Source organism: Saprolegnia diclina, assembly GCF_000281045.1.
Source record: "Saprolegnia diclina VS20 unplaced genomic scaffold supercont1.43, whole genome shotgun sequence".
In the NCBI taxonomy this organism is placed as follows: Eukaryota; Oomycota; class Saprolegniomycetes; order Saprolegniales; family Saprolegniaceae; genus Saprolegnia; species Saprolegnia diclina.
The window spans coordinates 280,091-307,347 of NW_008246110.1; the positions used below are offsets into that span (position 1 = coordinate 280,091).

Genomic DNA, 27,257 nt, shown 5'->3' on the forward strand with positions numbered 1-27,257 from the left:
AACACTCGGATCCGTCGAGAAGAGCCAAGAAGAGTCGACCAGCCGACGATCGCTCCTCATTGGATCCTCAGACGTGACCTCGCTGCATGGATAGATAGGTGCAAGGCCGCCAAGCATGAGGCCCTCCCCTCTCCACGGAGCAGCGAAGCGAGTGCTGCAGCCAGGCCAATGCAACACGCGCTATTAATAGGGAAGGAGCAGGATCCGCGACGCCGTGAGCGAGTGGGCTCTGTGGGTGCAGCGCCGTAGCAAGACGTCACTTGGTGACGAAGCTATGGACCGACGACTGGACGTCAAAGCACGTCCACAAGCGCTTCCGTCGAGCGATGCACCGCAGTACGTAGTCCATCATCCGTGTGCATATTGGCTCTGTCCTTCGTGTTCATTCCTCGTGGCCGAGCCGGTTGGGGGTATTGAATGCATGGACAACCAGCGGTAGCTTTCTGTGTTCTCAGGATGCACTCTAGCGCGGCGACACTAGGCTAGGTGGTTGAGCGAACCATTTCATCTCGGTCCCTTTCTCGGACAAGTCCTTCTGACAGTCAGACAGTCAGGTATGCTGATGGTGTGCTAGTTCGCGTCTGGTGACCACCGCAGCAATCGCAGATCTGCAAATGTGTTTGCATACACCTTGGGCTCAAGCCTGTGCTGACAGGCAGGACGAGTGTACTGACAGGACGGCGGCGCACAGAAACGGCGCCAGATTCAAAGACAGGGCAGGACACCCATGCGTGGCCTCGTTTGATTGGCCAGCTAACGGGCGAGTGCCACTCCGGTTGCCACGTGGATGGAGGTCCACTTGCATTTTCATCGACACTCGACACCAATATGGACGTGCCGCAGACCATCGTCAACAACCTCGTCAGCTACGCAAGCTATCTCAACGTGACATCGGCGCACCTTTTGGACCTCTCGACTGCCTCGCCCGACGAAGTCCCGCTCCGGTACGGCGTCTTTGCGACGCTCGTCGTCCTTGGCCTCCTCCTTGGCACGCGCGGGCATCAAGTGCCACGGCTCCTTATTGGTGTGCTCATGATTCCGGTGGGCCTTGCCGGCCGCCCGGTGGAGCTTCTCGGGTGCTCGGAGTTGCTCTGCCTCGAGAGCCTCGGGTTTGGTCTTCTCGTCGGTGCACTCTTTGCCGCGCGACCGGCCTGGGCCATCCGCCTCGTGTACTGCGCCGTCATGGCGCGCACGTTCAGCCGCGTCCTAGGCGATCTTCCGCACAAGGATCTTATTGCGCCGGGCGCGGCGCTTATTCTTGCGACCCTCGTGCTCGAGTTCAAGGACTCGACGGTGCGCGCCGTGGCGATGGTGCTTTCGTCGATTCTCGGTGCTCTCCTTGTCGTGAGCGTCTCGACGGTTGCCATCGGTCCCGTGACGCTTGTCGTCTACGGCGTCATGGCCATGTGGTTCTACCGCATCCAGCGCGAGCATATCGCCAAGCTCACGCCCAAGTCCAAGCAAGATTAACTTTTAATACGACAGACTTAGGTTATACCCTTCTTCGCTTTCAACGTTCGCTGTGCTATGGCGCGTACAAAGTTACAATTTGGAGCGGTCCGCGCGAGCTTGGCATTCCCATCACGCCACATCCACCAGGCGGGCGTCTGACTAACATCTTGTCGCGTCGTGGCATTTGATCAAGCGCTTATCGGCTAGTCAAATCATCTCCCTCGATACGTACAAAGCAAACATGGCGACGATGAACGCTCGTTGTACGAAGCACAGCCATCGCCATCCACTGTCCGACGCAAAACTACGTACCGATTGCCCTATGCGGATCTTTTGCTCGTGGAATGAGGCGTCCAGGCTTTAAAGTACACGGGGACTACCTCGTAAGATAGGCAGGATGGAACGATGGTACGTCGTTCGAAAGTCGATATTCTCTACTTCTCTTCTTCGCTTTAGTTGGGCACGTTTGTTTGTGAAGTCCCCACAATTTATGCGGTACTCGTCTTCGTGAAGCACACGAGATATTTGAGGGATCGGCGGATATTATATCTGCGGAAACGAAGCTCGTGACGGCGGCAGGACACCCGCCTGTGCGCGCCGCTCCATCGTGAACCCACCGTGTATGGATGGCGTGGATAGTACGGGTCGTGGAAGGGGATATATTGCTTACGATAGATCCAAGTGCAGTTGCCGCTTCGTTCATTCATGTCGTTGCGCAACGATTAACGAAGCCTTGTTCCTACCTAGGTGCAAATTCCGTCGTACGGAGGTCGTTGCTCCGCCCAGCGCCTACTGTACTAGCGGGGCAAATGGTATACTCGGTCTAAGCTGCAACAGCGTTCAACTGGAGAGCGACCCTTCGCCTTTGCAGCAATTCTCTAGACCATGCCCCACCGATAGCTCTGAGAATTAGTCGTGTAGCAGGCGACTAAGTACACTGTACGACTCGCGGAGCCGACAACGACGCCATCCGCTCGCATCAGGTGCGACTTGTTGAGCAAAGGAAGTCCGACGTGCTAGTTGTCCGATTGAAAATGGATACAAAATGCAGCTGAACGGCGGACGTCGTAGTAAACGAGACACGATTCGACACGCCTCCTTGTCCGCTCGGTAGCGCTTGAAGTTCAATCGACGCTTGTGTCATTGCCGACGTCGCAAAGACGCTCGAATGGGTGCGTCCACAGCAGCGTGCGCCAGAGGCTCGCGCCTCACCGTCCGACCGTTCGTTTCGTGGCTTCCGTGACGCCACGTGGCCGCCAAGCTCGTTGCGTTGAACTTGAAGTTCCGGTTGTTGAAGACCAGATCCTTGCGATCAGCGCTATTTCATAGCCCAACTCCATTGTACGAATAAAACTGATAATCTAGATGACAACCTTAACAACTCTGTAAATGTCCTTATATTGCCCACCGGACGCGCCTCTGAAGTTGAATACTTTGAGACGCTTGAAAACGAGGCGGCGCTGGGAAAGGCGGTCGTGCGAGGTCGTAGCTCTGACGCCACATTTGCCTTGGACATAGCTTGGCGCGTGCAACGCCGCCTTTTTCGTTGCGTCAATGGCGTCAATCTCAAAGGAAGTCGGGGTGGTTGCACCTGGGTAGCCCGACGTGCTTCAACCAGAATGCTGCGCTCCGGCCAACTGGATTTGACACAGAGTGTACACGTCGCACCCAAATCGTTCGAGAAACGAGTGCGGAGACAGGGACATGCCGCGCTGCTGGTTCGACGAGGGAAGCCGCCGACGACGCTACAGCGGACCAAGAAGCTCACCTAGGAGCACTGTATTATTTCACTACAGATTAAAATAATTTTGCTATTTCACCGTTGAAGCTCCAAGTGCAGTGGACGAAATCGTCCGAGTTGACATTGCCAGCGAGTTCCTACGACGACGACGCGGCGGTAAAAGCGCTGGCGACCGTCCGTTTGCATGCGTGGCTCTGGGATTTCTGAGAATGAGCCAATGAGATGGGCTCGTCTCCCTTCTTGGACCAATGATACATCTGAGAATGCGTTGATTGGTCGAAAATCCACGATTTGCACTGGCTTGATCGCGGTTCTTGAAGCAGGCGACACGACAGGTGGGCACCCGTCACACGCGCTGTGTCGCAGGTGACCACCCCGATGTTCGCTTGCTAACGTACCCAAATTGGCCCAATCCACGGCGCAGAACCATCCGCACCACATACGGCGGGTGTCTCTACCCGGGTACGTGGCCTCTCGCCTCGCTGGATCTCGTCACCTTTGCACCCGCGGGTCTCTTCTGCGGCTTGTCGACCTTCTTGTCGGCCAATTTGGCGTTGATAGAAACGCTCCCCGGCTACTTTGTGCAGCGATGATGGATGCGGCGACCATTTTATCGCGTTATACCGGCCAAAGCGACTTTGGTGGAGCGCACTTCGAGGCCGAGACGCAGAGAGGGACTCATGCAGCGAGTGAAGCGTCCACTGCCGCGCTGGGAGGATCGATCCCTGCATCACCTACACCAAACCAACTCCCGTGACCTTCTGCGTCGAGTCGATTCATCGTTGTACGAGGTGTCACCGTCTGGCGATGGCCGCGACACGCCAAGTACAGTCCTCCAGCAGCTGGTACTAGGGCTCTGCTTACAAATCGGTCCCAAGCGGTGTGTTCGTAGTGCTCATTTTCCGATTTGCTTTCCGCCGCACACAGCAGTCAAAGTAGCATCATGGCGGGCTCAAGCAACAAGTTTATGACCATTGAAGACTTCAAGGCGGCGTTTTCGCTCTTCTGTTCCGTCTGCGGCGTCGGCTCGCTCGGTCTCCCGGGCAACTACGCGCGCGCCGGGTACTTTTGGGCGTCCTTCGGCTTCTTCTTCATGGCGGCCGTCAACACGTACGCGACGTGGTGTATCGCCAAGGTGATGCTGGTCGCGCCCCAAACGGTCTTTACGTTTGGTGATCTTGCCGAGTGGAGCATGGGCAAGGGCGGTCGCTACGTCACGACGTTTGCGCAGACCGTCATGTGCACGCTGCTTCCCATCGTCTTCCTCGTCCTCGGTGGGTCGCTCCTTGTCGTGCTCTTCCCGATGTCGTTCTCGCAGACGACGTGGATCGTCTTGATGGGCATCACGCTTCTCCCGGTCTGCCTCATCCCGACGCTCAAGGAAGGTGCTGGCGCCGCCGCCGCCGGCTGCCTCGGCACGATCTTTGCCGATGGTATTGCGCTCTACCTCCTCATCACCAACATGCAGGACGTCAACCCCACGGGCATCTCGCCGCCCGGCCCGGAGATTGGCTTTGAGCAGGTCACGACGGTCTTTGGCAACCTCGCGCTCGCGTACGGTGCCGGTATCATGATCCCGACGCTTCTCCGCGAGCACTCGGAGCCGGAGCGTCTTCCGAAGCTCATTCTGATCACGATGGGCGTCATTTGCAGCTTCTTCCTCCTCGTCTCGATCCTCGGTGTCTTCTCGACGGGATGCCAAACGCCCGGCAACCTCCTCTTCTCGATCGCCAACCCGGCGCTTGGCTTCACGGCGGACCGCGGCTTTGTGATTCTCAGCTTCCTCTTCATGCAGCTCCACATTACGATCGCGTTCGCTGTCGTCATCTTCCCCGTCTTCCAGATCATGGAGCGCATCTTCCTCCGCATGCACATCTACGAGCTCGACGCGCCGCTTGCGTCGGCCAACGACATTGAGACGCCCGCGATCGACGCTGTCGGCACGTCCTTCCACGATGAGAAGGCGCCGATTGTCAACCACATCGACCCCGCGGATGCGTACAAGGTGCCGGGTGCTTACTTCAAGGCCGCGACGCTCCGCACCATCATGGTCGTGCTCTGCGTCATTGTCGCTGTCATCTGGAAGGACCACCTCGGCTCGCTCATGGACTTTGTCGGCGCGTCGTCGTCGTGCACGGTGTGCATGATCCTCCCGATCATTTTCTACAACAAGACGTTCTGGACGACGACGTCGATCGCGGAGAAGGCGATTGGCGCCGTCTTTGTCCTTGTGACCGTCTTCCTCGCCATTTACGTGTCCATCAACACGGGCAAGGAGCTCTTTGCGCCGGAAGCCAAGGACGCGACAATCCTCTTCCCGCTCTGCCCCACAAACTACCAAAAGGTCGTCTTCACCAACACGACGCACTTTGCGCCGAGCCGCGCGCTCTTTGGCTACTAAGGAAAGCCGCGTTATGTTATGTAGTCTACCAGCCACGGAAGCTGTATATCTTTATCGAACACCCAATTTGTCGTTCATCTTCCGTGTTTTCTTGGCAAGGAGCATAACGGCGTCCGAATGCTCGACAGACAATAATGTGTGGTGAAGCGTGGTCGAGAATTCTTGTGGCCAGCAGATGGCGTCGACGGTGCGATGGGTCGCGTGCTAACGCAGCGTTTCTGAGAAACTAGTGTATGCTCACAAAACAGCTGTTTCTTATATCAGAGAGAGGTGCACCGACAATACGACGATCATCAACACCGTGCATTGGTCTGGGATGCATTTAATCGTGTGAAGAATATGTCGACCTAGTACAAAGATCATGAACGCGCAAAGCAAGGCTTCTATACTGCAATAGAATGGGCGTCGCACGAAGCTGACACTTGGCGCAACGTGTGACCAACGCGATGATTGCGTCACCGGACAGCATGTAATGTTTATGTGTGGCTGCGATCGCTTGGGTGTTGTCGGGACACCGAGGCGATGTTGACAAATCGACGAGCAACTGGGTGGCACATGGAAGGGTACGAGAGAACGAACCGATGCGTCTTCATTTGGCCGCCAGCGAAGATTCCAGCGCCAGCGTCAACCTACTGTGCTCGGAGTAATCGGCGTGTTGACGCCCCGAGCAGTCTCCGTCATGGAAGCGTTGAGGACAGAGTCAAGACAATAAGACACGATGATTCGAACCCATGTCCACCGATTTCAATACTTGTAGACCCTCGATCGAATCGCCGTCTTGTCATGGGAAAGCAACTATAAGATCTTTGCTGAGTTGACGCATCAGCCGCGTCCTCGTGAGCGCTCGTCATGGAGGAGCTACAAAATGAGATGATTGAGACCTAAAACAGCAGAAAAATGAGCGGCCGCGATGCGAATTGACGGTTGAGTCGACTGTCGTTGTGTAACTTAACCCGAACCGGCACTCTGCGCCCGCCAAAGGCGCTTTTGGGGAATGTGGAATGACGGGCAATTTCGCTCATTTTTCCGCATTTTGGGTCTGGGCTCATTTTTAATCTGATTGTCGCTGCTTGCTGCTAGTCAGGCGGGAGCCATGTCAACAACTGGTACCAAAGCACCGGCAAGCAGACTGCCTGTAGTTTGGCCACCTTGCCGACAAGGGACATTGTTTGTGGGACCAGAGCTCCAGCCGTTCCATGAGTTTGGTCAGCGTGTCGTCAAAGCGAGACGTTTCCGGAAGGCCCGGAGTATCAAGCTTCGCCGATACTTGATCATCCAGCTCGCTGGTAGCCAACCTTTACAAACGTTCGACCTCCCCCACCAGCGACAGCGACGGGACGCGAGCGTCCAGTGGTGAAGGTTGACCATTTCGAGGTTGAGAAACGAACAACAAAATCTTCGAATGCAACGCTGCTCGAACAAGAGATGCTTTGTGGGCGGTCCGGCCGCAGCTCTCTCTTGGGACATCGTAGTGTGTGTGGAGGGATGTTGTTCGACGTTCTGCATCACCAACTCTTCACTTTGGACCTCATTCTCCAAGTTGCCTGGCTACCATGAAGCTGCTTTGGGTTTTCGCGCTTGCGAACGCTGTCGCCGTCTCGTTTGGCGTGGAGCTTCTCGAAGACATTGCCAAGTCGTGCTCGTGCGATACCGACTGTCCGCAAATCACGTGCTTCGCCGCCCCGACGTGCTCGAACGGTCGCTGCGCGTACACACAAAAGCCCATGGGTGCCAAGTGCCCAGGCCAGAGTTGCTCGAACGGAGGCGTCTGTGACGACGACGCCAACGACTATTGCAACGCCAAGGCCGAATGCATCAACGGGTTCAAGCCGTCGACGACCACGTGTCGCGCCGCCAGCGGCCAATGCGATGTCGCCGAAACGTGCACCGGGTCCTCGGGCATGTGCCCAATCGACAGCTATCAGCCTCCGACGATGTCGTGCTCGGGCGCAAGCAACGGTGGTCCATGCGACGCCGAGGACAAGTGCGACGGCTTTGGCAGTTGCATTGATGTGTTCTTGCCGTCGACAACCATTTGCCGCAAGGCCGCCGGCGCGTGCGACGTGGCCGAAACCTGCTCGGGTACTTCTGGTTCGTGCCCCGTGGACCAGTTTGCGCTGAAGGACAAGTCGTGCAGTGGATCGTCAAATGCTGGCGCCTGCGACGGACAAGACGTCTGTGACGGCAAGGGCAACTGCATTGACGTGTATTTACCGTCAACGGCGGTCTGTCGCGCGTCCAAAGGCGAATGTGACTTGGCTGAAACGTGCTCTGGGACGTCGAGTGCCTGTCCTGCCGACGGCTTTGCCGGTGTGACGACCCAGTGCACGGGCACCTGCAACGGCGGTCTCTGCGACGACCAGGATTACTGCGACGGCAAGGGCAAGTGCGTTGACAAGTTCAAGCCATCCACTGAAGTGTGCCGCACCGCAGACGGCGCTTGCGATGTCGCCGAGACTTGTACGGGTTCTTCGAGCTCGTGTCCTGCCAACAAGTACGCCACGACCTCGGTCCCATGCACAGGCAAGTCGAACGGTGGAGAGTGCGACGCCCAAGACTATTGCGACGGCAATGGTGGCTGCGCTGACAAGTACCAGAGCTCCACATTCGTGTGTCGCGCCGCCAAGGGCGAGTGTGACGTGGCTGAAACCTGCTCCGGTACTTCGGGTGCGTGCCCGACCAACGCATTCAAGTCGTCATCGGTCCCGTGCACGGGCACCTGCAACGGCAACCCATGCGACGCCCAAGACTACTGCGATGGGAAGGGCAACTGCGTCGACAAGTATCAAGACTCCAAATTTGTGTGTCGCGTCGCCAAGGGCGCTTGTGACGTCGCTGAAACTTGCTCAGGCTCTTCGAGTCAGTGCCCGGTCGACGCCTTTGCAGCCACCACGGTCACCTGCTCTGGTACGTCGACCGGTGGGGATTGCGACGCCCAAGACTACTGCGACGGCAAAGGCAACTGTGTCGACAAGTACTCTCCGTCGTCCAAGGTGTGCCGCCCTACCAAGGGCGACTGCGACGTGGCCGAAACCTGCTCGGGTTCGTCGGGTCAGTGCCCGACCAACGTCTTTGCGTCCACCGCGGTCAAGTGCACTGGCACGTCAAACGGGGGCGGGTGCGACGCCCAAGACTATTGCGACGGAAACGGCAACTGCATCGACAAGTATCAAGGCTCCGGGTTTGTGTGTCGCGCCGCCAAGGGCGACTGCGATGTAGCCGAGATTTGTTGCGGCTCGAAGGGCGCGTGCCCGGCCGATACGTTTGCTGGCACAAGCACCAAGTGCTCGGGTACTTGCAATGGCAACCCGTGCGACGATCAAGACTACTGCGACGGCAAGGGCAAGTGCGTCGACAAGTACAAGCCGTCCGGCACCGTCTGCGGCACCAAGGGCAACCCGTGCATTCTGGCGGCCACGTGCTCGGGTGACATGGGTTTTTGCCCACCCGATGACTTTGCGTCGTCGTCGACGTCCTGCACCGGCACCAAGAGCGGCGGCATCTGCGACGGCAGGGACGTTTGCGACGGCGAAGGGTCATGCGTTGACAAGTTCCTCAACGGCGTCGTGTGCCAAAAGCCCGCCTGGTACAGCCGCCCGACCTACTGCAACGGCAAGACGTCGAGCTGCCCTGTTTCGAGCTACCTCAGTTTGCGCGAAGTCAATGACGACGACGTGGCGGTCACCGAGCAGTTGCTGGCGACGATGCAGTCGTCGTCGTCACCCTTGGTGCTCCTCGGTCTCGTGTGCGTCGTCGCCATCGGTGTCGCGCTCGTGGCCATGCGCCAGCAGCAACGCAATGTTTGGCAGCACGACTACAAGGAGCTCTTCATGTAAGATGGCGACATCGAACAACGCCGATTTTGCAACATTTTCAAGACGCTGCTTGTATACTGATGGAGCTAGTTTGCACCTAAGAAGACTAATATACATCTATCTCATCCATCTTTTTGCATTTTCTCGACTGGTATCACAAGAATCACTTCTGCCACGGGACAAAACGACCTGTCTGCCGAGAAACGAACAGTCTTTCGTACCTGCAATTTGGTTTATAAGTCTACCAACCGTACCAATAACTGATTTATGATATGAAATGATATGGATTGAAATCTTTATACAGACTAAAGACTCCACGATTTATACTCGTGAGCCAACCAACCGTCCAGACTTCGGAACGCCAACGATGACGTGGCACCACGAGAGTGCGATCTGGACCTCTCGGATGCACAGAGTTGCGCAGGAAGCGAAGGAGCCGTGCTTGATAACCGGCGGACGCACTGCCTCTTGAGAAGTAAATGTGTCGTCCAGCGCACTGTACTGTGTCGTAGTATTGCTCAAGGAATTGCATCGCGTTGTCAGTCCGACTTTTGGTGGGCAAAATGAGTAATTGCTCGACAGACCACCTGCGTCACGGACGCGTGTAGGTGTCGACGGGCCAATCAGAATCTCAGTTATGTCCGCTGAGTGATCCTCTACCCTTCTCATTCCTACTTTGGTAGGGCTCACTAGTACGATGTCGCAATGACTACTCGTTGGGGGGCGTCGCGTTGCACTTGTCTCGTCGCCTTGGACTCGAATGCGCTGCTGCAAGGTGCAAGGCACTCAGAGGAGGAAGGAATGAAGTTCCGAGGTCGACACTGATTGGCTGTATCCACGTAACCTCAATGTGATTGGTCGGATCGCGACGGTGGTCTATCCTGCTCATTTTAGATTTGCATCCGATGGCAACAACAACGCCGTACGTGAGCCTCGAGAAGACCCGGCATCCCGTCGAGACAGCCGGCGCTGCGTCCATGGCCACCATGGCATGGCTCGACCCGCTCATCCGCCGCGGCGCGCGGACGCCGCTCAACGAGGCCGACGTCTGGCCGCTCTGCCAAGTGGACACGGCCGCCGCCGTCCACGATCGCTTCCAAGAGCAGTGGCAGCTCGAGCGCCAAGCGATTGCGCCTGCTTTGCACAAGGCCATTTGGCGCACGTTTCGACGCGAGATCCTATCGACGATTGGCTTGTACCTCGTCTCGGCGGGCCTCACGCTGCTCCAGCCCTGGGTCATCAAGTCGATCCTCGAGTACCTCCAGGCGCCACCCGGGAACGTGGTCACAAGCTTGGGCATCTCGTCGGGCTACGGCCTTGCTGGTCTTCTCGCAGGTCTCTCGATCGTTTCGATCGCGTGCGCGGACTATGCGCAGTACATTGCGGCGCACATTGGCTGCAACGTCAAGACGATCTTTGTCGACAGCGTCTATCTCCACACGCTATCGCTCTCGAGCACCTCCAAGCAGCAGGTCTCGTCCGGCGACGTGGTCGCCATGGCCACGATCGACGCAGAGAAGATGCTCCAGGGATTCTGGCTCGGCTTTTGGTCGCTCGTCGCCCCGTTGATGCTGCTCGTCATCATGCTTCTTATCGGCGTCGAGCTTGGCGTCGCGACGGGCCTCATTGGGGGCGGGTTCATGCTGCTCTTCATGGTTGCCGGGTACCTCTCGGGCACGCGCGTCGGCGCTGTGAAGCGACGCCTTCTCAGCGTCCAGGCGGAGCGCGTCAAGCTCATGAACGAAGTGCTCCAAGGCATCCGCGTCGTCAAGCTCTACGCGTGGGAGAAGGACTTGGAAGCGCACATTTCCGCAGTCCGCGCCCGCGAGTTTGAGCTCATCAAGACCTTCCAAGCGCTCCGTGTGCTCAACACCGTGACGCTCTTTGCGGCGCCCTTGGTGACCATGGCGGTCGTCTGGGTCTCGTACATTGGGCTTGGCCACACCATGGACCCGACCAAAGCGTTTACTGTCATGGCGCTTCTCAACGCCGCGCTGCTGCCATGCACCATCTTCTCGAATGCCGTCATGTACGCCTCGGAAGCCTACGCGTCCTCGCAGCGCGTCAACAAGTTCTTGCTGCTCGATTCGATGCCGCCGGCGCAGCTAACTCCAGCGACGAGTGCCGCACACGTCTCGCTGCGTGACGCGGCCTTTGCGTGGGAAGACTCTTCGCCGGTGCTCCACGACCTGCAGCTCGAGCTGCATGGACCGTCTCTGACGGTGCTCGTCGGGCCTGTTGGCAGCGGCAAGTCGAGTCTCGTGCAGGCCATCTTGGGCGAGATGCACCAGCTCCACGGCACCCGTGACGTCGCCGGCAACGTGGCGTACGCGAGCCAAGAAGCGTGGATCCAACATGACTCGCTGCGCAACAACATCCTCTTTGCAGACGTCTATGATGCAACCAAGTACAATGCAGTGCTCGACGCGTGCCAGCTCCGCGCCGACCTGGCCATGCTACCGGACGGCGACGCGACCGAGATTGGCGAGCGCGGTATCAACTTGAGTGGCGGCCAAAAGGCGCGCGTCGCATTGGCGCGCGCCTTGTACAAAACGAACGCGGACCTCGTGCTGCTCGACGATCCGCTGAGCGCCCTCGACGTCCATGTCGCCAGCGCCGTCTTCACCGACGGACTCACGCGCCTCCTTGAACACAAGACGACGCTTCTCGTGCTCAACAGCCACTATCACCTTCTTGCCCACGCCGACCGCATCCTCGTGCTGGACCACGGACGCATCGTCGCCGACGGCTCGTACGCCGACGTCATGGCAACGTGTCCGCACTTGGTGACGAATGGTATGACAATGACGACGTCATCCCCCGAGACACCGGCCACCGCAGCGACTGTCGCACCGGACACCGTGGCAAAACCAACGACGTCTGGTGGTCTTGTGGCTCAAGAGGAGCGGGCGATCGGCGCCGTCTCGGTCGCTACGTACGTCAAGTACTTTGGCGCGAGCGGCTGGAACGGGCGGTACGTCGGGGCATCCGTGCTGCTGAGCTACCTCGTGTGCCAAGGCGTCGTCGTCAGTGGGGACTTGTACCTCTCGCACTGGTCCAACGCGCCCTTGCGGGCGTCGAGCGTCGCGTCGAGTTGGTCGTACGCAAGCATCATATTAGCAGCTGTTTTGCTCGTGTGGGGCCGCAGCATGTACGCCCTCTTTGTGGCCCAGCGCTGCTCGCAGTCGTTGCACACGCGTCTCTTCCGCAAGGTCCTCTCGCTCTCAGTGCCAACGTTCTTTGACGTGACGCCGATCGGTCGGATTCTGAACCGGTTCTCGACGGACCTCGACCTCCTCGACTCGCAAGTGCCCTTCTACGGCTTTATGCTGCTCCAGTTCGTCTTCCAGATCCTCGCCGTGTTGCTCGTGTGCGGCGCGACAACGCCCTACGTCATTATCTTGTACCCGGTCATGCTCGTTGCGTTCTACAAGGTGCTGCAGTACTTCAACCCGACGGCGAGTGCGCTCAAGCGACTCGAGAGCGTCACGCGGTCGCCGCTGGTCACGAGCATCTCGGAGACGCTGCACGGTCTCTCGACGATCCGCGCGTTCAACTTGGCGCCGACCTTCCTGACCACGCATCGACGCAAGCTGGACCACCACATGCAGTTCTTCTCGACCTTCTACATGGCCCGTGCGTGGTTTCAGATGCGCCTCGATTGGCTCTCGGCCGCCATCATCGTCGTTGTCGCCTTCCTCTGCATCGGTCTCCAGACGTCGCTGGGCGTCGTCTCGGCCGGCCTCTCGCTCACGTACGCTGCGCAGCTCTCGGCGTTCCTCTCGAAATGCGCCATGTTCTACAACAACGTCGATACGATGATGACGTCGGTCGAGCGGCTCGCGTTCTACGACGGCCTCGAGAGCGAAGACGACGCGGCGACGACGGTGCCAGCCCCGGATATGTGGCCAACCCACCCGACGATCGCCTTTGAGAACGTTGGGATGCGGTACCGGGCGCACCTTCCGCGGGTGCTGACCGATGTGCATGTCACGGTCGCTGCCAAGGACAAGATTGGCATTTGCGGCCGGACCGGGTCGGGTAAGAGTTCGCTCATTAGCGCGCTCTTCCGCCTCGTACCGACTGACGCGGGCGTGATCCGCATCGACGGCGTCAACATTGCCCAACTGCCCGTCCAGCAGCTGCGGTCCAAGCTCACCATCATCCCGCAAGACCCGGTGCTCTTCTCGGGGTCGCTGCGCTTCAACTTGGACCCGTCGGGGACGGCGTCCGATGCGGAGCTCTACAGCGCGCTCAAGCGCGTGCAGTTGGCCTCGTACGTGGCGACGCGGGGCGGGCTGGAGATGACAGTGACCGAGAAAGGCGGCAACCTCTCGGTGGGCCAGCGACAGCTGCTCTGCATCGCGCGCGCGCTGCTGCGCGACACCAAGATCGTCGTGCTGGACGAAGCGACGGCCAACGTCGACATCGAGTCGGACAAGCTCATTCAAGACGCGGTGCGGACGTGCTTTGCAGAGATGACGCTGCTCGTAATCGCGCATCGCCTCGAGACCATCCTGCACTGCGACAAGATCCTGCTGCTTGACCAAGGCCGCGTGCTCGAGTACGACACACCGACGAACCTTCTCGCGATTGACGGCGGCGCGTTCCAAGGCCTCATGCAGCAAGCTGGCCTCGCATAGTCCATACCTAGTGTCTCTTGCTGGTCAATACTAGTCCCTTCGCTTGTGATTTGAGCTTGACGCAAGTCGCCAAACATCGGCGCACGCAGCACGACGTCACTGGCTGGCCGAACGCGACGATGGAGGTAATGCTAGCTTTGGTCTGGCCTTCTACTGCCTCCACGCGTGTGTCGCTATCAAGTGGGGAAGGCGCTAGGGCCTTTGGGTAGGGCGTGAGCTGGGTAAGACGGAAGCTGGGCGGGCTGCTGGGCCGCACGACGGAGGCAATGCTGTTGGCCTTTCTTGCGATCTCAACGCGGTATCTTTTTCAGTTGACTTTTGATCAAATAACTTGCGTTTTGTATGCCTCGCGTTCAACACATGGCTTGAAACTCCAAAATCGAACGTTCGCTGCGGACGTCGATGGCCGAGCACCCGCGGGCCCTCTCGCTGGCGCTCATGGCAGACCGCAAGGCGCCGACGATGCGTCTGCAGAGAGAGCTGCGGCGGCCCGCGATGCGCCTGCCCTTCGACGACGAGCTTCTCGAGACGCGCCAAGCAGCCAAGTCGCCGGCGTCGCCGACCGAGATTGTTCGACCCAAGTCGCGACTGCGCGTGCCCACAAAGTACCGCGGCCGAGCACTGGAGCCGACGACGACGCGCAAGCAGTTGCGACCAGCTGCTTCGCCCCGGGGTCTGTCCGAGGACGACGACGAGCCATCCATCTTTGGCTCGTACCGCAGCACGCAGACAAGCCCCACGTGGACCAAGACGCGCGCTTCATCGGCGACAGCGTCGCCGTTGACGTCGACCGACCTCTCAGACGACGGCGACTTGCTTTCGCCAAGTCTTCGATCGTTCTCGTCGTTGTCGCGGGCCGCATCGGACGACCGGTTCGAGTTGGCGCGCCGCCACAAGAGCAACAACGACGATGACACCACCGAGAAGCGTTCCGTGTCCCGTTTGCAGCAGCCAATGTTGCTCACGCCGCCACGGTCCATGGGGCGTATGACGCCTGCGACACTCTCTCCGGCGAGCTCGCCAGAGCCGCCACAGCGCACCTCGGTGTTTCGGCGTCCGCTCGCGCCGCCGTCGCCAATCTCACGGTCGACGGAGACGCTGCTGCTGACGCGCGTGCATTATTTAACAGAGGCGCTTGTGAGTGCCAACCAGTACCACAAGAAGACGCAAGAGCACTTGGCGTGGGCGCTGCAGTCGATGGCGCCGTCGGACCCGTCGACGCATCGTCGTCCGGCACCACAGCGCGATGACGGCCGACTCTCGGCGCTCTCCGACTGCGTCTCGGCGCTGCAACTCGACCAGCGCGCGCTCAAGCAAACCTTTCACGCGCACGTCACCGCGTTCACACACGATTTCGACCAGCTGCGCCGCATGGTCACGCAGCAGCAAGACAAGGCCGTGCACCAGAGCTCGCACGTGCGCGCGCTGCAGTCGCAGTACGCAGCCTTGCTCGACGAGCGCAAGAAGCTGCACAATACCATCCAAGAGCTCCGCGGTACGCCTATCGCATCGACGCTCGTCTCATCCAAAATCCAGGCAACATTCGTGTGTACTGCCGCATCCGCCCCATCGTCGGGCGGCTTGGTGTGCGTGTTGACTCGCATGAAGCGCTCACGGTCAAGACCGACGACGCGTCCGAGACCTCGTTTGTCGTCGACAAGGTGTTTGACGAGCGCACGTCCCAGCGTCGGTGCCCAGGATGTCGCTGCCGTAGCTCACGCGCCTCGTCGATTAGGAGACGTCTACTACGAGATCGCACCGCTCGTCACATCCGCGCTCGATGGCTACAACGTGTGCATCCTTGCCTATGGCCAAGTCCGCAAATGTGTCCGTAGAAGCTGTCCAACTGACGTGCTCGTCATGTAGACGGGGTCGGGCAAGACGCATACGATGCTTGGTGACGTCCGCAGCGTCGAGACGAGGTTGTGTTTGTCTGCTTGATGCTGGCTCACAAATTGATGTGCTAGCGGTATCTCAATCCGCGTGTTTGAGCAGCTTTTTGAGCAAAATCGCACTGGCGAGTACGCTTGTCCGAGGCTACGACGGCGCGTCATGTTCCCATGGTGTAGCACCCACGTGGAGCTTTCGGTCGTGGAGATTTATAACGAAAAACTCGTCGACCTCCTCGGCTCCGGACAGCCCAAGCTCGAGATTCACTTGGACAAGAAGGCTGGCGTCTCGGTGCCCAACCGCCGCTGGGTACGAGAGAAGCATATATCTCGGACCAAGGAGCTCAGTCGCGCGCGTAGATCGCCATGACGTCGGTGCGTCAGTGCGTGCAGACCATGGACCGAGCGCTGCGACACCGCGCTGTGGGCGCCAACGACCTCAACGACGCCAGCAGCCGATCGCACTGGTACTCGCCCATCATCGTCGCAGCCTTTTCAACGCGTGTGTAGCATCACGTCGGTGCGGATACGACGGCACCACGCGTCGTTGCCGCAGACGACCGAGTCCAAAGTGCACCTCGTCGACCTTGCAGGCTCGGAGCGTCTCGGGACGTCCAACTCGGTACCGCTAGTGTTTCGTGCTGGCTGCAAATATCTCGTGTAGCATGGCGATCGGCGCACGGAGGCGCAGCACATCAACAAGTCGCTCAGTGCGCTTCGCCATGTGCTCTTGCAGCTTAAGAACAAGGACGCGTACGTCTCGTACCGCAACAGCAAGCTCACGATGCTGCTGCAAGACGCAATTGGTACACTTCCACGTACAAGAGACGGTGGAGATATAGTCCTCGTAGGGGGGCACGCCAAGACGCTGCTGCTTCTCTGCGTCAACCCGCTCGCGACCAACGCGCTCGAAACGAAATGCTCGCTTGTCTTTGGCGAGCGTGCGAACGCCGTCGAGCTTGGCAAGGCCAAGCAGCACGTGATGCGTTCGCCAACGTAACACAGGCTGTCTTGGCTTCATATCTCGCCGAAGGGATGGTTCCGGATCTGGGCACAGTCGACTAGGGTTAGGGCACTCAGCTATGGTTAGGGTCGTTCGCGACACCTCGCAGGATCAATCGCTACTGGTTGAGAGGAACCGTTCGTGGGGCACAAGGAAGACGACCTAGTGCCGCCATGATCCTGCGCCTGCACGAGATAGAGCGAACCCTCCATAGTGTGGTGACGCGCTGGTTCTTCTTCGTCGGACATGCTGCTGCGATGTCACTGGAGATTTGCCAGACGACCAGGCTCCCTCCTCGATAAAGTCTCGAAGTAGCGACCCTGATCGTCGAAAGCCGCGTGGGTGGTGGAGGTGGAAAGAAGTTTTCACTGCCAGAACACTTTATAGTCTCTGCGTTGGCGAGTCAGCGGCGTCTTCTAGATGGATCGTCTGTGTGTTGGGCGACGCATCGCGCTCGAGCTGCTTCATGACAGTGGAGTAGACGACAGTCGAGTTGGGCTGCCACTGCGGCTCCAAGGCCGCCAACATGTGATCAATGTCGAGCTCGTACAAGAGCGGGTCGTACTCGAGTCGGTTCGTCGCCGTCGTTTCAAAGGTCGATCGGAGTTTGTTCAAACGAATCACTTCGTGCTGGAGGCGCTGGTTCTCGCCCGCGAGCCGCGCCGCCTCGAGGATGAGCTGCCGTCCTTGGGTCGCAAACGGTACTTGGGCTTCCAGCAAGGCTTGCGTTTCGATGCGGAAGCGAGAGTTGAGAGCTTTCACGTCCATGAAGTAGCGCATGTGCGCTTGGATCTCGAGCTCTTCGGCCGCGAGGAGCTCGTACGTCGAGAACTCGCGGTAGCAGTCTTCCGTGAGGGTTGCCAGTGTCTCACGCAGGAGATCGCACTGCTCTTCCAAGTCCAACTGGATCATCGCGTCCGTGCGGGCAATGACGGACGCGTAGTCTTCGCCGTCTTCGTTGAGCTCGAGCGCGGGCTCGACAAACTTGGGGTCGCGTTTCTTGGCCGCGAGCCAAACGTCAGCTTGGAACTCGACGGCCGCCATTTGCTTGGCCAAGCTCGCTTCAATCTTGGCGGCGGCCTGCGCGCGCCACACGTGCACGCGAGCGTCCATGCGCTTCTTGTAAAAGGCGCGCTGCCGCAAGGTGCGGTACGTGCGCTGCAGCACGATCGCAGCTTTCGAATCGCGGTCGATCGTCTCGGCCGTAAACTGGTTGGTGCGCGCTCTCGCGATACCGGCCGCGCGGTCTTCTTCGTCTCGCTTGCGCTTCCGGTCCCGCGACGCTTCGGTGATTGCTCGCCAGCGCATAAAGTGCTGCTTGCGCCGCCATGCGCGCTGGAGCGTCTTGGTGGCAGCGAGCACCGACGCGGCGTAGAGGCGGACGCGGGCTCGTGTGAGGTATCCTCGCACCACAGCTTGGATGTGGGAGGCCTTCTGGTACCGGTGTATAAGGACGGAGGGGGCGAGCCACCCGCGCGCCAGCAGAGACGACCGGTAAAAGCGCACAAGCGTCGCGACAGCGCCGCGCTGGACGAGCACAAAGCGACTCCACGCATTGGCGTGTACGTCGGTGGCAATGAGGCCCTCCCAGTACAGCGCCCGGGTCGCGTCGTGCTTGCGCCGGCGAGCGCGGCCGAGGAAGTAGGTCAAGAAGCGCAGCTTGCCCTTCCACATACGCCACGTGGCTTGGATCTTGAGGGCACACGCACCGCGATGCGCAATCATGGCGCGCACACGGGCTTGCTGATTCCGCCGCCTACACCATGTACATAGTGTCATGTCGTCTGTAGACCGGAAATCGAAGCCACTGTACACAATGTGGTGAAAGAACCGTTGGAGGCACCGGGCCGCCACGTCGTCGCGGTACGCTCGCTCGAGGAAGAGGCTCCACTCTTGGTGCGCGCGGAGGCGACCGTGCCACCCCCGCATTAGTTTTTGCAGCGCCAATGCGACGCTCAGCGCCGCCATGCGTTTTCGCTGCCAGCGCTCGGCGAGCGCGTGCTGATACACGCTGTTGGGCGTGAGGAGGCAGAGCACCACCGGCCGGTCGTAGGCAGTTTGGAGAATGCACCGCATTGCGCGTTGCCGCCCAAGGACGCCGCGCCAGTGGCGCTGGATCGTCGTCGTGCTGCCGTTCAGCGTGCGCGCAAACGCGATCCCTGCAAAGTGGGCTCGAAAAGCCTTTTGAATCGTGGAGGCAGCGGTGAGCCGCCGGGCCGCGACCTCGGCGACATGCACGCGCCAGCGCGTCGCCCACCGGCGCCCGAGAAAACCGCGAACTACGCGCGTCATGTGGAGGGACGCGAGTAGGTGACGGTCCATCGTCAGCATGTACGTCGCCATGGCCTCGATCGTGGTCGCGCGCAGCTGCGACGCGGCGGTTCGGCCACAGGCGCCGCGCCACACGCGCTGAAAGAGGCGCGCGCCCACATCTTGTCGCCGCGCTCGCTCAGCATTGGCAGCACGATGTCGCGTCGCTGCGAGACGCCCGAGATGCCCGCGGTACACACGCTGCAGTAGCTGCACCGCATGCTGCTCCTTGGCCACTTGGGCAACGTACCGAGCGTACGCTGCCGCTTCGCGGCGCAGTCGAACGTGACGGCGGATCGCGCACCAGAACACAAAGTACCGCAGGGCGCGCTGCAGGAGGCGCGCCGAGCCGTCGATTTTCGCGGCGAGTGCTTCGGCGTCGGCCACACGTTGTTTGGCGTCGGCGAGGCGCGCTTGCTGCGCTCGAAATCCCCGCTGGATACGCCCCGCCATGCGACTCCGGTAGCGCAAGCGAGCACTCGCCAAGCGGCGGCGCAAGAGGCGCTGCCGTGTGCGCACGAGACACGTCCGCGTCCAGTGCACGATGGCGACGGCGGCTTGCTGCACGAGGCGGGCCCGTGCGAGGTACGCGCCGGTCTCGAACGGCCGAGGAATCAACGCCAGGTGGTGCGGATCCAAGCGCGTACGCGGGTGCGTCATTTCCACCGCTTGGAGCGCTGCGAGGTGCACGTTGCAGCCGTGCACGTTCAAGCTCGTAAGGAGGCGGGCGGCGTCGTCGGGCTCGAACAGCATGACACCTGCGTCGGTCACATACGGGTTGCCGGCCACGTTGAGGACCGCGAGTTCTGCGCACGCCTCGAGAAGCACGCCAAAGATGTGGTTGCCAACATGGTTGCAGTGCTGGGCGTCCAAAACGCGGAGGCGCGGCGTCGCCATGAGCAGTGCGCAGAGCGCGTCGGACGAGAGGTGCCGGCTGCGCGAGACGTTGAGGTGCGTGAGCAGCGACGCGTTTTTCAACAGACTTGCGCACACGTCGTCCGTGACGTGCGACCCGAGGTGCAGCTGGGTGAGGCGCGGGAACCGAATACCGCGTAGGATGGGCGCCAAAGCACAGCTCTCGACGTTGGCCTTGTTGAGGTTGATGTGGGTGAGCGTCGACTCGAGGAAGAGCGCGCGCAGCGTCCGAGCGGTGAGCTGGGGAGCGCCAAAGAGCCGCTGCTCGTCGGTGGTGATGAGCATGCCGACGCCGGTGAACTCGCGCAAATGGCGGCAGTGGCGCGCCAGAGCGATCGCGGCGTCGCTGTCGAGCGCGCGCGGAAGGCCCGAAACCACGAGGCTTCGGAGGTCCGGGCAGTTGGCGCCAAGAACCACAAGGCCCTTGGCACTCACGTGGTAGCAGCCCGTGAGGTCGAGGTGCCGCAGTCGTATGCACCGGGTGGTACCCCGGTCGCTGGTAAAGTCGGCGTCCATTTCGTGCTCGACGGGCGCAAATTGCACCAAGTGTGTGAGGCCCACGTCCGTGACCCGGGCGCAGCCGTGCAGAATCAAGGTTTCGAGGTGGGGGCACGACCGACCCAGCGCGATGAGCACGTCATCGGTCATGGCGTGCAGCGCGGCCGTGACGTCGAGGTGCAGCAGCTTCTTCCCGCAGCCTTTGGCGACGTTGAGGAGACTCGCAAAATGCAACTTTTTCAAGTGCGCGAGCTCGAGCCGCGCGACACTGGACGGGACGAGGCGCTGCTGCGGCAAGCACCCGTAGAGCGTGATACCTTCCATGTGTGGCAGCGCGTTGAGCTTGAGCTCCTCGAGCTTGGGTGCGTAGTTGAGGACGGCAAGGACTGCCGTGTCAGTGAGCCGGACGCAGCCCGAGAGGTCGAGGCGCGTGAGCGGCGAATGGCTGTACGGCCGCTCGTTGAGGTAGAACATGCTCTGGTCCGTTAGTTGCTCGCAGTGCGCGACGAGAAGCGACTGGAGCCGACTAAACGACTGCACGATACAACTAAAGACGACGTCGACGACCCACGGGCTGTGACTCACGTCGAGCTCGACGACTGTTGAGGCGAAGCTGAGGAGCGCAACACCCGAGAGCTGCGGACAGCGAGAGAGGTGAAGCACGCGAAGCGACGGCAGCTGGCCGAGCACGCGCAGGCCGGCATCAGTCAAGTTGCGGCACTCGCTAAGATACAGGTGCTGCAGCCGGAGATTTCGCTTCTCCGGTGGCGGGCACGCCAGGTATGCAAGGTCCGCATCGTGCACGTCCCAGCCCGAGAGGTGCACGGTGCTAGCGAGCTCCACGAGGAACTCGGTCGTGTAAAAGAGCGCAATTGGGATCGTCAGCGCCGACGCATCAAGTCCTCGGGCGGACGCGGGCGGCGTCGCGGGGTCACCGCTGTGGTTGTTGATAGGCGACGAAATGGCCGGCAGCCGCGTCGGCTTGAGCTTGGGCTTGCGTAGCTGCTTGGCCCGCGTGGGTGATGGCGCGAGCAAGGGCTGCTTGGTCGGCGACGTCTCGGGGCCTTCGACCGCCGACAGCACGGGCATCGCCGTGTGCACGAGAGGAATGAGGTACCCTTTGGACGACTGAAGCACGGGCGCATCTGGCAGCTTCGTCAGTCGCCGCTTGCGTCCCGTCGGACGCAGTCGCTGTGCAGTCGTGTACGGCGACGGCTCGCTGTTCATCATTGCGCCGTGGCTCCTCGTGCTGGATCCCGATCCTGTCACTATTCCCGTGTATTGATATTATATATAGTGTGCAAAGTAATAATAGTGTACGTCTGAAATCACCCATACAAACAGACGGGGCTGCAGAAAGGCAATGGCAGCCGATCAAATAGTGTGAAACAGAGATCAGTGATCTTCATGACGCAGGACGTTCGGATCACCGTGCTCTTCGAGGGCCGTGAGTGCGTACCTATGGCTTCGCTAGCGTGGCCTCATGACCTCCTGCAGGTACTTGCTCGAGGCAGACCCGGCCGAGTCGGCCGAGACCGTAGCCTTCCAGCTCCACTCGCTCTGCGACGTCGCCGACAACGACCAGGTCCTCCTGACGTACGACGGGCGGCTCGTGTCGCCCGAAGACGGCGTGGCCGCTATCACCCAGTCGATGCATCTTCTCCTCCTGTTTCGGCGCAGCGCAGCGAGCGGCGGCTTTGAACCAACGCGTGATACCGACTGGCAAGAGACGTGTTCGCAGGTCGTGGCTCCATCGACGCCGCTCGTGCAGCCCGCGTACACGCGACAGGATGGCGCCATGCTCTGCAGCGTATGCGCGACCACGTGCTCGCCTCCCGGTACGAACAAACACCGCGGTATCTTCTGCATCTTACCGTCTTCTGCAGCCCACCTCGTGACGCCCATTCTCAATGACGTGGCAACACGCAACGTCGTCCGCGGGTCCTTTGTCACGGAGCTGGCGGTGGTCATCGGGGCCATCGATGTCTTGCCGCCGACGGGCTTTACAAAGCTGCCGATGGACCTCAACCACGGGACGCCCGGCCCCTTTGCCTTTCTCTGCGTTCGCAAAGGTACGTGGTTCGATGATCCTCAGGCTGCACCCACACGCACCGTTGTAGGCGGGAAACAAGCGCCCATCGCACACGTCCAGGTCGCGTCAGGTTCGACGGTGCCGCCCGGGTACACGTTGCTGCATGTGACGGCGACGACGTCGATCTGCTACCGCCGGGCGCCGCCATCGCTCTTCCGGTCGCTCGTCGGCTTTGGCATCCGCGACGTCTCTGTCGGCAAGGACCACGCGTCGTCCATGGTCGCTTGCCGCACGGCGCTCACCTCATCGGGTGATTGGACGCTCGCGTACGATCTCGCGCCGTTCGCTGGGACGATCTGCGGGTCGGTGGTCCTCGACCACTCTGAGTACTAAAGCACATCCCTAGATCCCACGGCGACTGTTTGTTTGCCGAGCGTATCGTCAACAGCACCCCAGGCTCGTTCACAGCCCTCTCGGGCGCCCAAGTTGAAGCGAGTGCTGCGCTGGAGGCCACGCTTCGAACCCAGTGGGCCGCCGCCCAAGCGACAGCATTTATGGCGTCCGAGGCGTCGCTCCGCAGTACGCTCGAGCACCAGAGCCAGCGCGTGCGCATTTACGAGCGCAAGGACAAGCAGGCCCGCGCGCTGGCGGTCGTTCCAGTCGCGACGCTCGAGGCCCGGGCGCGCGCCAACACTAATAGTGTGCACAAGCGCTTTGAAGACGAAGTGCTGCACCAGCTCATCCACTGGTTCAAGCACGAGTTCTTTTCCTGGATGAACCAGCCGCCGTGCCAGGTGTGCGGCCAGGCGCCGACACAGCTCGTGCGCACGGACGGCCCGACGACTCCGGAGGAGGTACCCCTTGTCCTAGCAAGTGTAGCTGTAGCGAGAGCTTGCGTAGGTCGCGGGCGAAGCGAGTCGTGTTGAAGTGTACCAGTGCGCTAGCTGCCGCAGCTTGACGCGCTTTCCGCGGTAGCTGCCGACACGAAAGAGAGGACCAAGAAAACATTATAAAAATGACTAGGTACAACGATCCGGTCAAGCTCTTGGAGACTCGCACGGGTCGCTGCGGCGAGTGGGCCAACTGCTTTACGCTCTGCTGCCGCGCGATGGGCTACGAAGCGCGCTACGTCCTTGACTTTACCGACCACGTCTGGACCGAAGTGTACAGCCCGGAATACGGGGTACGTCCGTCGGCGCGTGCGACGGGAAATGGACCCAAGGGTGTAGCGCTGGTTGCACTGCGACCCGTGCGAAGACCAACTCGACTGCCCGTTGACGTATGAAGTCGGCTGGGGAAAAGAGCTCCACTACATCTTTGCCTTCTCCATTGACCAAGTTGTCGACGTCATTCGGTAACGTTGCATCTCTTATATGCTGTTCACGTCCTCGAGCAGGCGCTACACGACGACGTACGAAGGCGGCGTTTTGGACCGGCGTACGCAAGCCCGCGAAGACTGGCTCGCGGCAACGATCGTAGCTCTAAACCAGCGAGTGCAAGCGGCGCTGCCAAGTGCCCGGCGCGAGGTTCGATCCCCGACCAATGCCTGCCGGTCAATGTGGATACGGTAGACGCTGCGGCTCCGTGCATTGCACGAAGAGGCCGAGCTTGGTGCCGTCAAGCACGCCAAGGCGAGTGAGACCGAAGGGCGTGTGTCAGGCTCGACAGAGTGGAAGGAGTCGCGTCAGGAGAGCGGCAACAAGGCCGACGATATAGCGTCAACGACGACAACAGCCGAGATAATGTCGACGGTCGACGAGGTGCCACCGTCGCTTTGGCAGTCGTACGCTGCGGTGGTTGGAGACAAAAGTTCAGGGAAGTATTGTAGGCTGCTCGTGCAACTCGTCCACGGGTGCGCCAACGCCTTTTGTGTCAACCCCTTTTGCCTGCATGTGGCCAAGGAGGCGCCAGGTACTACCGTGATGGCGACGGCAACACCGTATCCAAGCGTCATAGGATTTGATCTGTCGAGTTATGTGGCCTCGTCGCTGCAGCGCATTCCATCACTGCAAGCTGTCGTCACGTCCCGCCGCGCGTTTGACCAGCTCATCTGCCCGCCGACAGGTGCAATAGGTTCAACCCTCGTCGACCCTAACCGCAGTGTTAGACAAAAATCTTCGAAGCCAGCTGTGGGCGGCGTCGCCGATCGGGTACTGGCCGCTGCAGGACAGCAAGCACGTAGCCGTCGATATCTCGGGGCATGCTGCGCATCTCACGCACACTTGCGCTGCGGTCAACAAGCCCATCGCGACCAAAGTTAACAAGGCGACGACCGGCTACCAGCTGCTGCCGCGCGATACGTTGCGACTGACGGCAGACGTCGCGGCGCCGACGTGGAGTGTCGTCTTTCTTGTGCAGTGGCACGCGTACGCCGATACGCTGGTCGAGTTTTTGCATCTGCCCGAGCTCGACCTGCGCCTTGGTCTCACGGCCGACAAACGGTATTCCCATCTGCCGTCCCTTCCTTTATAAAGTAGTGTGCGCAGGCTCGCGCTGACGCTGGGGGCGACGACGACGCACAGCGCGTCACCGTTGGCCATGGACACGACGTACCACATGGCGCTTGTTGTCGACTCGTCGCGCGTCCGTGTCTTTGTGAATGCGGCCGAGGTCGTCTCGCTGACCGCGGGGCCACCTACCGCGTCGATCTCGCTACTGTTTGAGACGCAGGCGTTGGCGCATGTGCCCATTGTGAGTCATCTCGCGCTGCTGCCGACTGCGCTGGAGCCGTCGACGCTCGAGGTCTTGGCGCGCTTGTCGCTGCCCGGCGCCAAGTTGACCATGGCCGGTGTCAAAGGCGACACGGCTGACATCCAACAGCACGTGTGCACGCTTGATGCGGCGCAGATGGACTCGGGCTACGTGCTCTCGTCGCTCCACTGTACGGTGTTGATCGAGAGGTTCATGGAGATTGACTTTCGATTCTAGTGTGGTCGGGCACCTTCTTTGATGGCCTCCAGTGCGCGTACACGTCGGCCACTGGCGAGACAGTCGACGGACCCCAACACGTTGTCGCCGCTTCCAAGGACCAATCGCGATCCCATTCGCTGGCGCTTCTCCCAGGCGAAGTCATCGTGCACGTGTCGGGTCGCCGCGGCGCGTGGACGGACGCGCTGAGCGTCACCACCAACTTTGGTCGCACGCTCATTGGCGGCGGCCATGGTGGCAGTCCGTTCGAGATGGACATTGCCCCGGGGCACGCAGTGCGCGCGTTTGGCTTTCATATTGACGACCACGTGTACAGTTCCGTGGTTTTCACAGCGCCGTCGCCCCGCGGTGCGCACGCTGCTCGTACAGCCGCGTGAGTCTAACGCGGCGCGTAGGTCCAGTGTTTCAAGCCCTAGATGCGATCCGCGCCTCAGTGCCCTCGTCGATCCTGCGTACGGTGATCGCGGCAGGTACGCTATCGCTATTGCGCTGCTTCTTTGGCTCAAAAAGGTCTAGTGCGCCGGTACCTCGGGAACCTCGTTGCGACGCCAACCGAGCCAAAATTCCGCAAAATCAAGACCACAAACGCGTATTTTGCCAAAAATGTGGGGATCCTTGACGACGCGACGGTGCTCACGCTCTTTACGGGTGCTGATTTCGAGGCCGTGACCGAGGGCGACGACAAGTTTTGGGTCTTCCGCGGAAACCTCCACGCTGTCCACGCTGCCACGTACGACCTGACGACGTTCGCGGCGCTGCTCGCCGACAACTAGTTGGCTCTTTAGCTCGCTGTCATAGTGTTTTTGACTACAGCCAATATCAACTAACATTCTAAGCTTAGTTAGTCGTACATATCTGGTATTCGTGATTATCACATGTCTTGCTGGGCCTTGGCTTGGGCAAAGAGTGCGTTTTGCGCCGCGAGAAGCTCGTCGCGGGACTCACCCTTGAAGAGATCCTTCCCGCGCTTCTCCGTTTTCTTCTTCTTCTTCAGCTCGGGCTTGGGCTAGCACAAACGCATGAAGGTACGAAGGTTGATGCGTGTTGGTCGTACAAGGGCGAGGGCCTTGGCCTTGAGGTCGGGGTAGGCGTCCATTGCTGCCAGTACGTGGTTGGGCTGGATGTAATACGCTTCTTTGGTCGCCTCTTTTTGCGCGAGCGCATTGGACGCCACGAGCAACGACCGCATGAGCTCTACGAGTCGCAAGGCGCTACAGGCGAGCTATGGTATGGCGCGGTACCGGACGCCAACTGGGCCGTCATGTCGACGACCGCGGTCGGGAGCGGCTCCTCGTCGCCGACGCGCGTGCGCAGAAGTGCTTCGGTCACAGCTAGCACAGCGTGAGCTCCATTGTAAGCATGTAGCGCCTACTCATGGGCACCTTGGACATCGCGGCCAAGCTGGTGGTGTGGAATTTCGCGGCTGCAATGCCATTGGTTTATAATTGGCCAATGGCATCGCGCGACGCCGATCTTTGTCCATGAGTCCTCCCTATTCATCGGCGACGACCATTTCCTGGCTTGACGAAGGTAACTCTGTTGTGATCTCATGTCTGCATCATACGACGTCTGGTGGAGTCGCTTGGATGGGCTCTGAAAGATGACGAAATAGAGATTTGGTCCGTCGTGT

The 27,257-nt window shown here is 60.1% G+C and overlaps 8 protein-coding genes across 8 annotated transcripts; 6 read left to right on the forward strand and 2 right to left on the reverse strand.

Moving 5' to 3' along the window:
- Positions 1 to 772: 772 nt before the first annotated feature.
- On the forward strand, positions 773 to 1,514 carry SDRG_11682 (hypothetical protein). The gene has a single exon (XM_008617731.1). It carries the CDS (start codon positions 829 to 831, stop codon positions 1,468 to 1,470), a length of 642 nt encoding a protein of 213 aa, XP_008615953.1. The 5' UTR covers positions 773 to 828; the 3' UTR covers positions 1,471 to 1,514.
- Positions 1,515 to 3,689: 2,175 nt separating this feature from the next.
- On the forward strand, positions 3,690 to 5,671 carry SDRG_11683 (hypothetical protein). Its single transcript, XM_008617732.1, has 2 exons — positions 3,690 to 4,038; positions 4,086 to 5,671. Exons 1-2 carry the CDS (start codon positions 3,790 to 3,792, stop codon positions 5,592 to 5,594), a joined length of 1,758 nt encoding a protein of 585 aa, XP_008615954.1. The 5' UTR covers positions 3,690 to 3,789; the 3' UTR covers positions 5,595 to 5,671.
- Positions 5,672 to 7,147: 1,476 nt separating this feature from the next.
- Positions 7,148 to 9,538, forward strand: SDRG_11684 (hypothetical protein; the record flags this gene model as incomplete). The annotated part of the gene is made up of 1 exon (XM_008617733.1): positions 7,148 to 9,538. One exon carries the CDS (start codon positions 7,148 to 7,150, stop codon positions 9,428 to 9,430), a length of 2,283 nt encoding a protein of 760 aa, XP_008615955.1. The 3' UTR covers positions 9,431 to 9,538.
- Positions 9,539 to 10,311: 773 nt separating this feature from the next.
- Positions 10,312 to 14,101, forward strand: SDRG_11685 (hypothetical protein). The gene has a single exon (XM_008617734.1). The coding sequence runs from the start codon at positions 10,315 to 10,317 to the stop codon at positions 14,050 to 14,052; it is 3,738 nt and encodes a 1,245-aa protein (XP_008615956.1). The 5' UTR covers positions 10,312 to 10,314; the 3' UTR covers positions 14,053 to 14,101.
- A 284-nt stretch (positions 14,102 to 14,385) lies between these two features.
- On the forward strand, positions 14,386 to 16,985 carry SDRG_11686 (hypothetical protein). Its single transcript, XM_008617735.1, has 10 exons — positions 14,386 to 15,547; positions 15,589 to 15,738; positions 15,788 to 15,867; positions 15,919 to 15,974; positions 16,020 to 16,073; positions 16,122 to 16,251; positions 16,302 to 16,408; positions 16,452 to 16,563; positions 16,606 to 16,747; positions 16,793 to 16,985. The coding sequence occupies exons 1-10, from the start codon at positions 14,455 to 14,457 to the stop codon at positions 16,939 to 16,941; spliced, it is 2,073 nt and encodes a 690-aa protein (XP_008615957.1). The 5' UTR covers positions 14,386 to 14,454; the 3' UTR covers positions 16,942 to 16,985.
- Positions 16,986 to 17,287: 302 nt separating this feature from the next.
- Positions 17,288 to 21,917, reverse strand: SDRG_11687 (hypothetical protein). Its single transcript, XM_008617736.1, has 2 exons — positions 18,758 to 21,917; positions 17,288 to 18,700 (listed from the first exon to the last, which is right to left on the reverse strand). The coding sequence occupies exons 1-2, from the start codon at positions 21,895 to 21,897 to the stop codon at positions 17,326 to 17,328; spliced, it is 4,515 nt and encodes a 1,504-aa protein (XP_008615958.1). The 5' UTR covers positions 21,898 to 21,917; the 3' UTR covers positions 17,288 to 17,325.
- A 119-nt stretch (positions 21,918 to 22,036) lies between these two features.
- On the forward strand, positions 22,037 to 26,481 carry SDRG_11688 (hypothetical protein). The gene is made up of 17 exons (XM_008617737.1): positions 22,037 to 22,118; positions 22,165 to 22,505; positions 22,554 to 22,739; positions 22,788 to 23,061; positions 23,106 to 23,553; positions 23,600 to 23,670; positions 23,723 to 23,882; positions 23,929 to 24,053; positions 24,096 to 24,225; positions 24,271 to 24,482; positions 24,528 to 24,610; positions 24,656 to 24,763; positions 24,807 to 25,140; positions 25,186 to 25,580; positions 25,628 to 25,975; positions 26,023 to 26,097; positions 26,144 to 26,481. The coding sequence occupies exons 1-17, from the start codon at positions 22,075 to 22,077 to the stop codon at positions 26,398 to 26,400; spliced, it is 3,591 nt and encodes a 1,196-aa protein (XP_008615959.1). The 5' UTR covers positions 22,037 to 22,074; the 3' UTR covers positions 26,401 to 26,481.
- On the reverse strand, positions 26,429 to 27,054 carry SDRG_11689 (hypothetical protein). The gene is made up of 4 exons (XM_008617738.1): positions 27,000 to 27,054; positions 26,869 to 26,958; positions 26,682 to 26,821; positions 26,429 to 26,633 (listed from the first exon to the last, which is right to left on the reverse strand). Exons 1-4 carry the CDS (start codon positions 27,016 to 27,018, stop codon positions 26,499 to 26,501), a joined length of 384 nt encoding a protein of 127 aa, XP_008615960.1. The 5' UTR covers positions 27,019 to 27,054; the 3' UTR covers positions 26,429 to 26,498.
- Between the last annotated feature and the right edge of the window lie 203 nt (positions 27,055 to 27,257).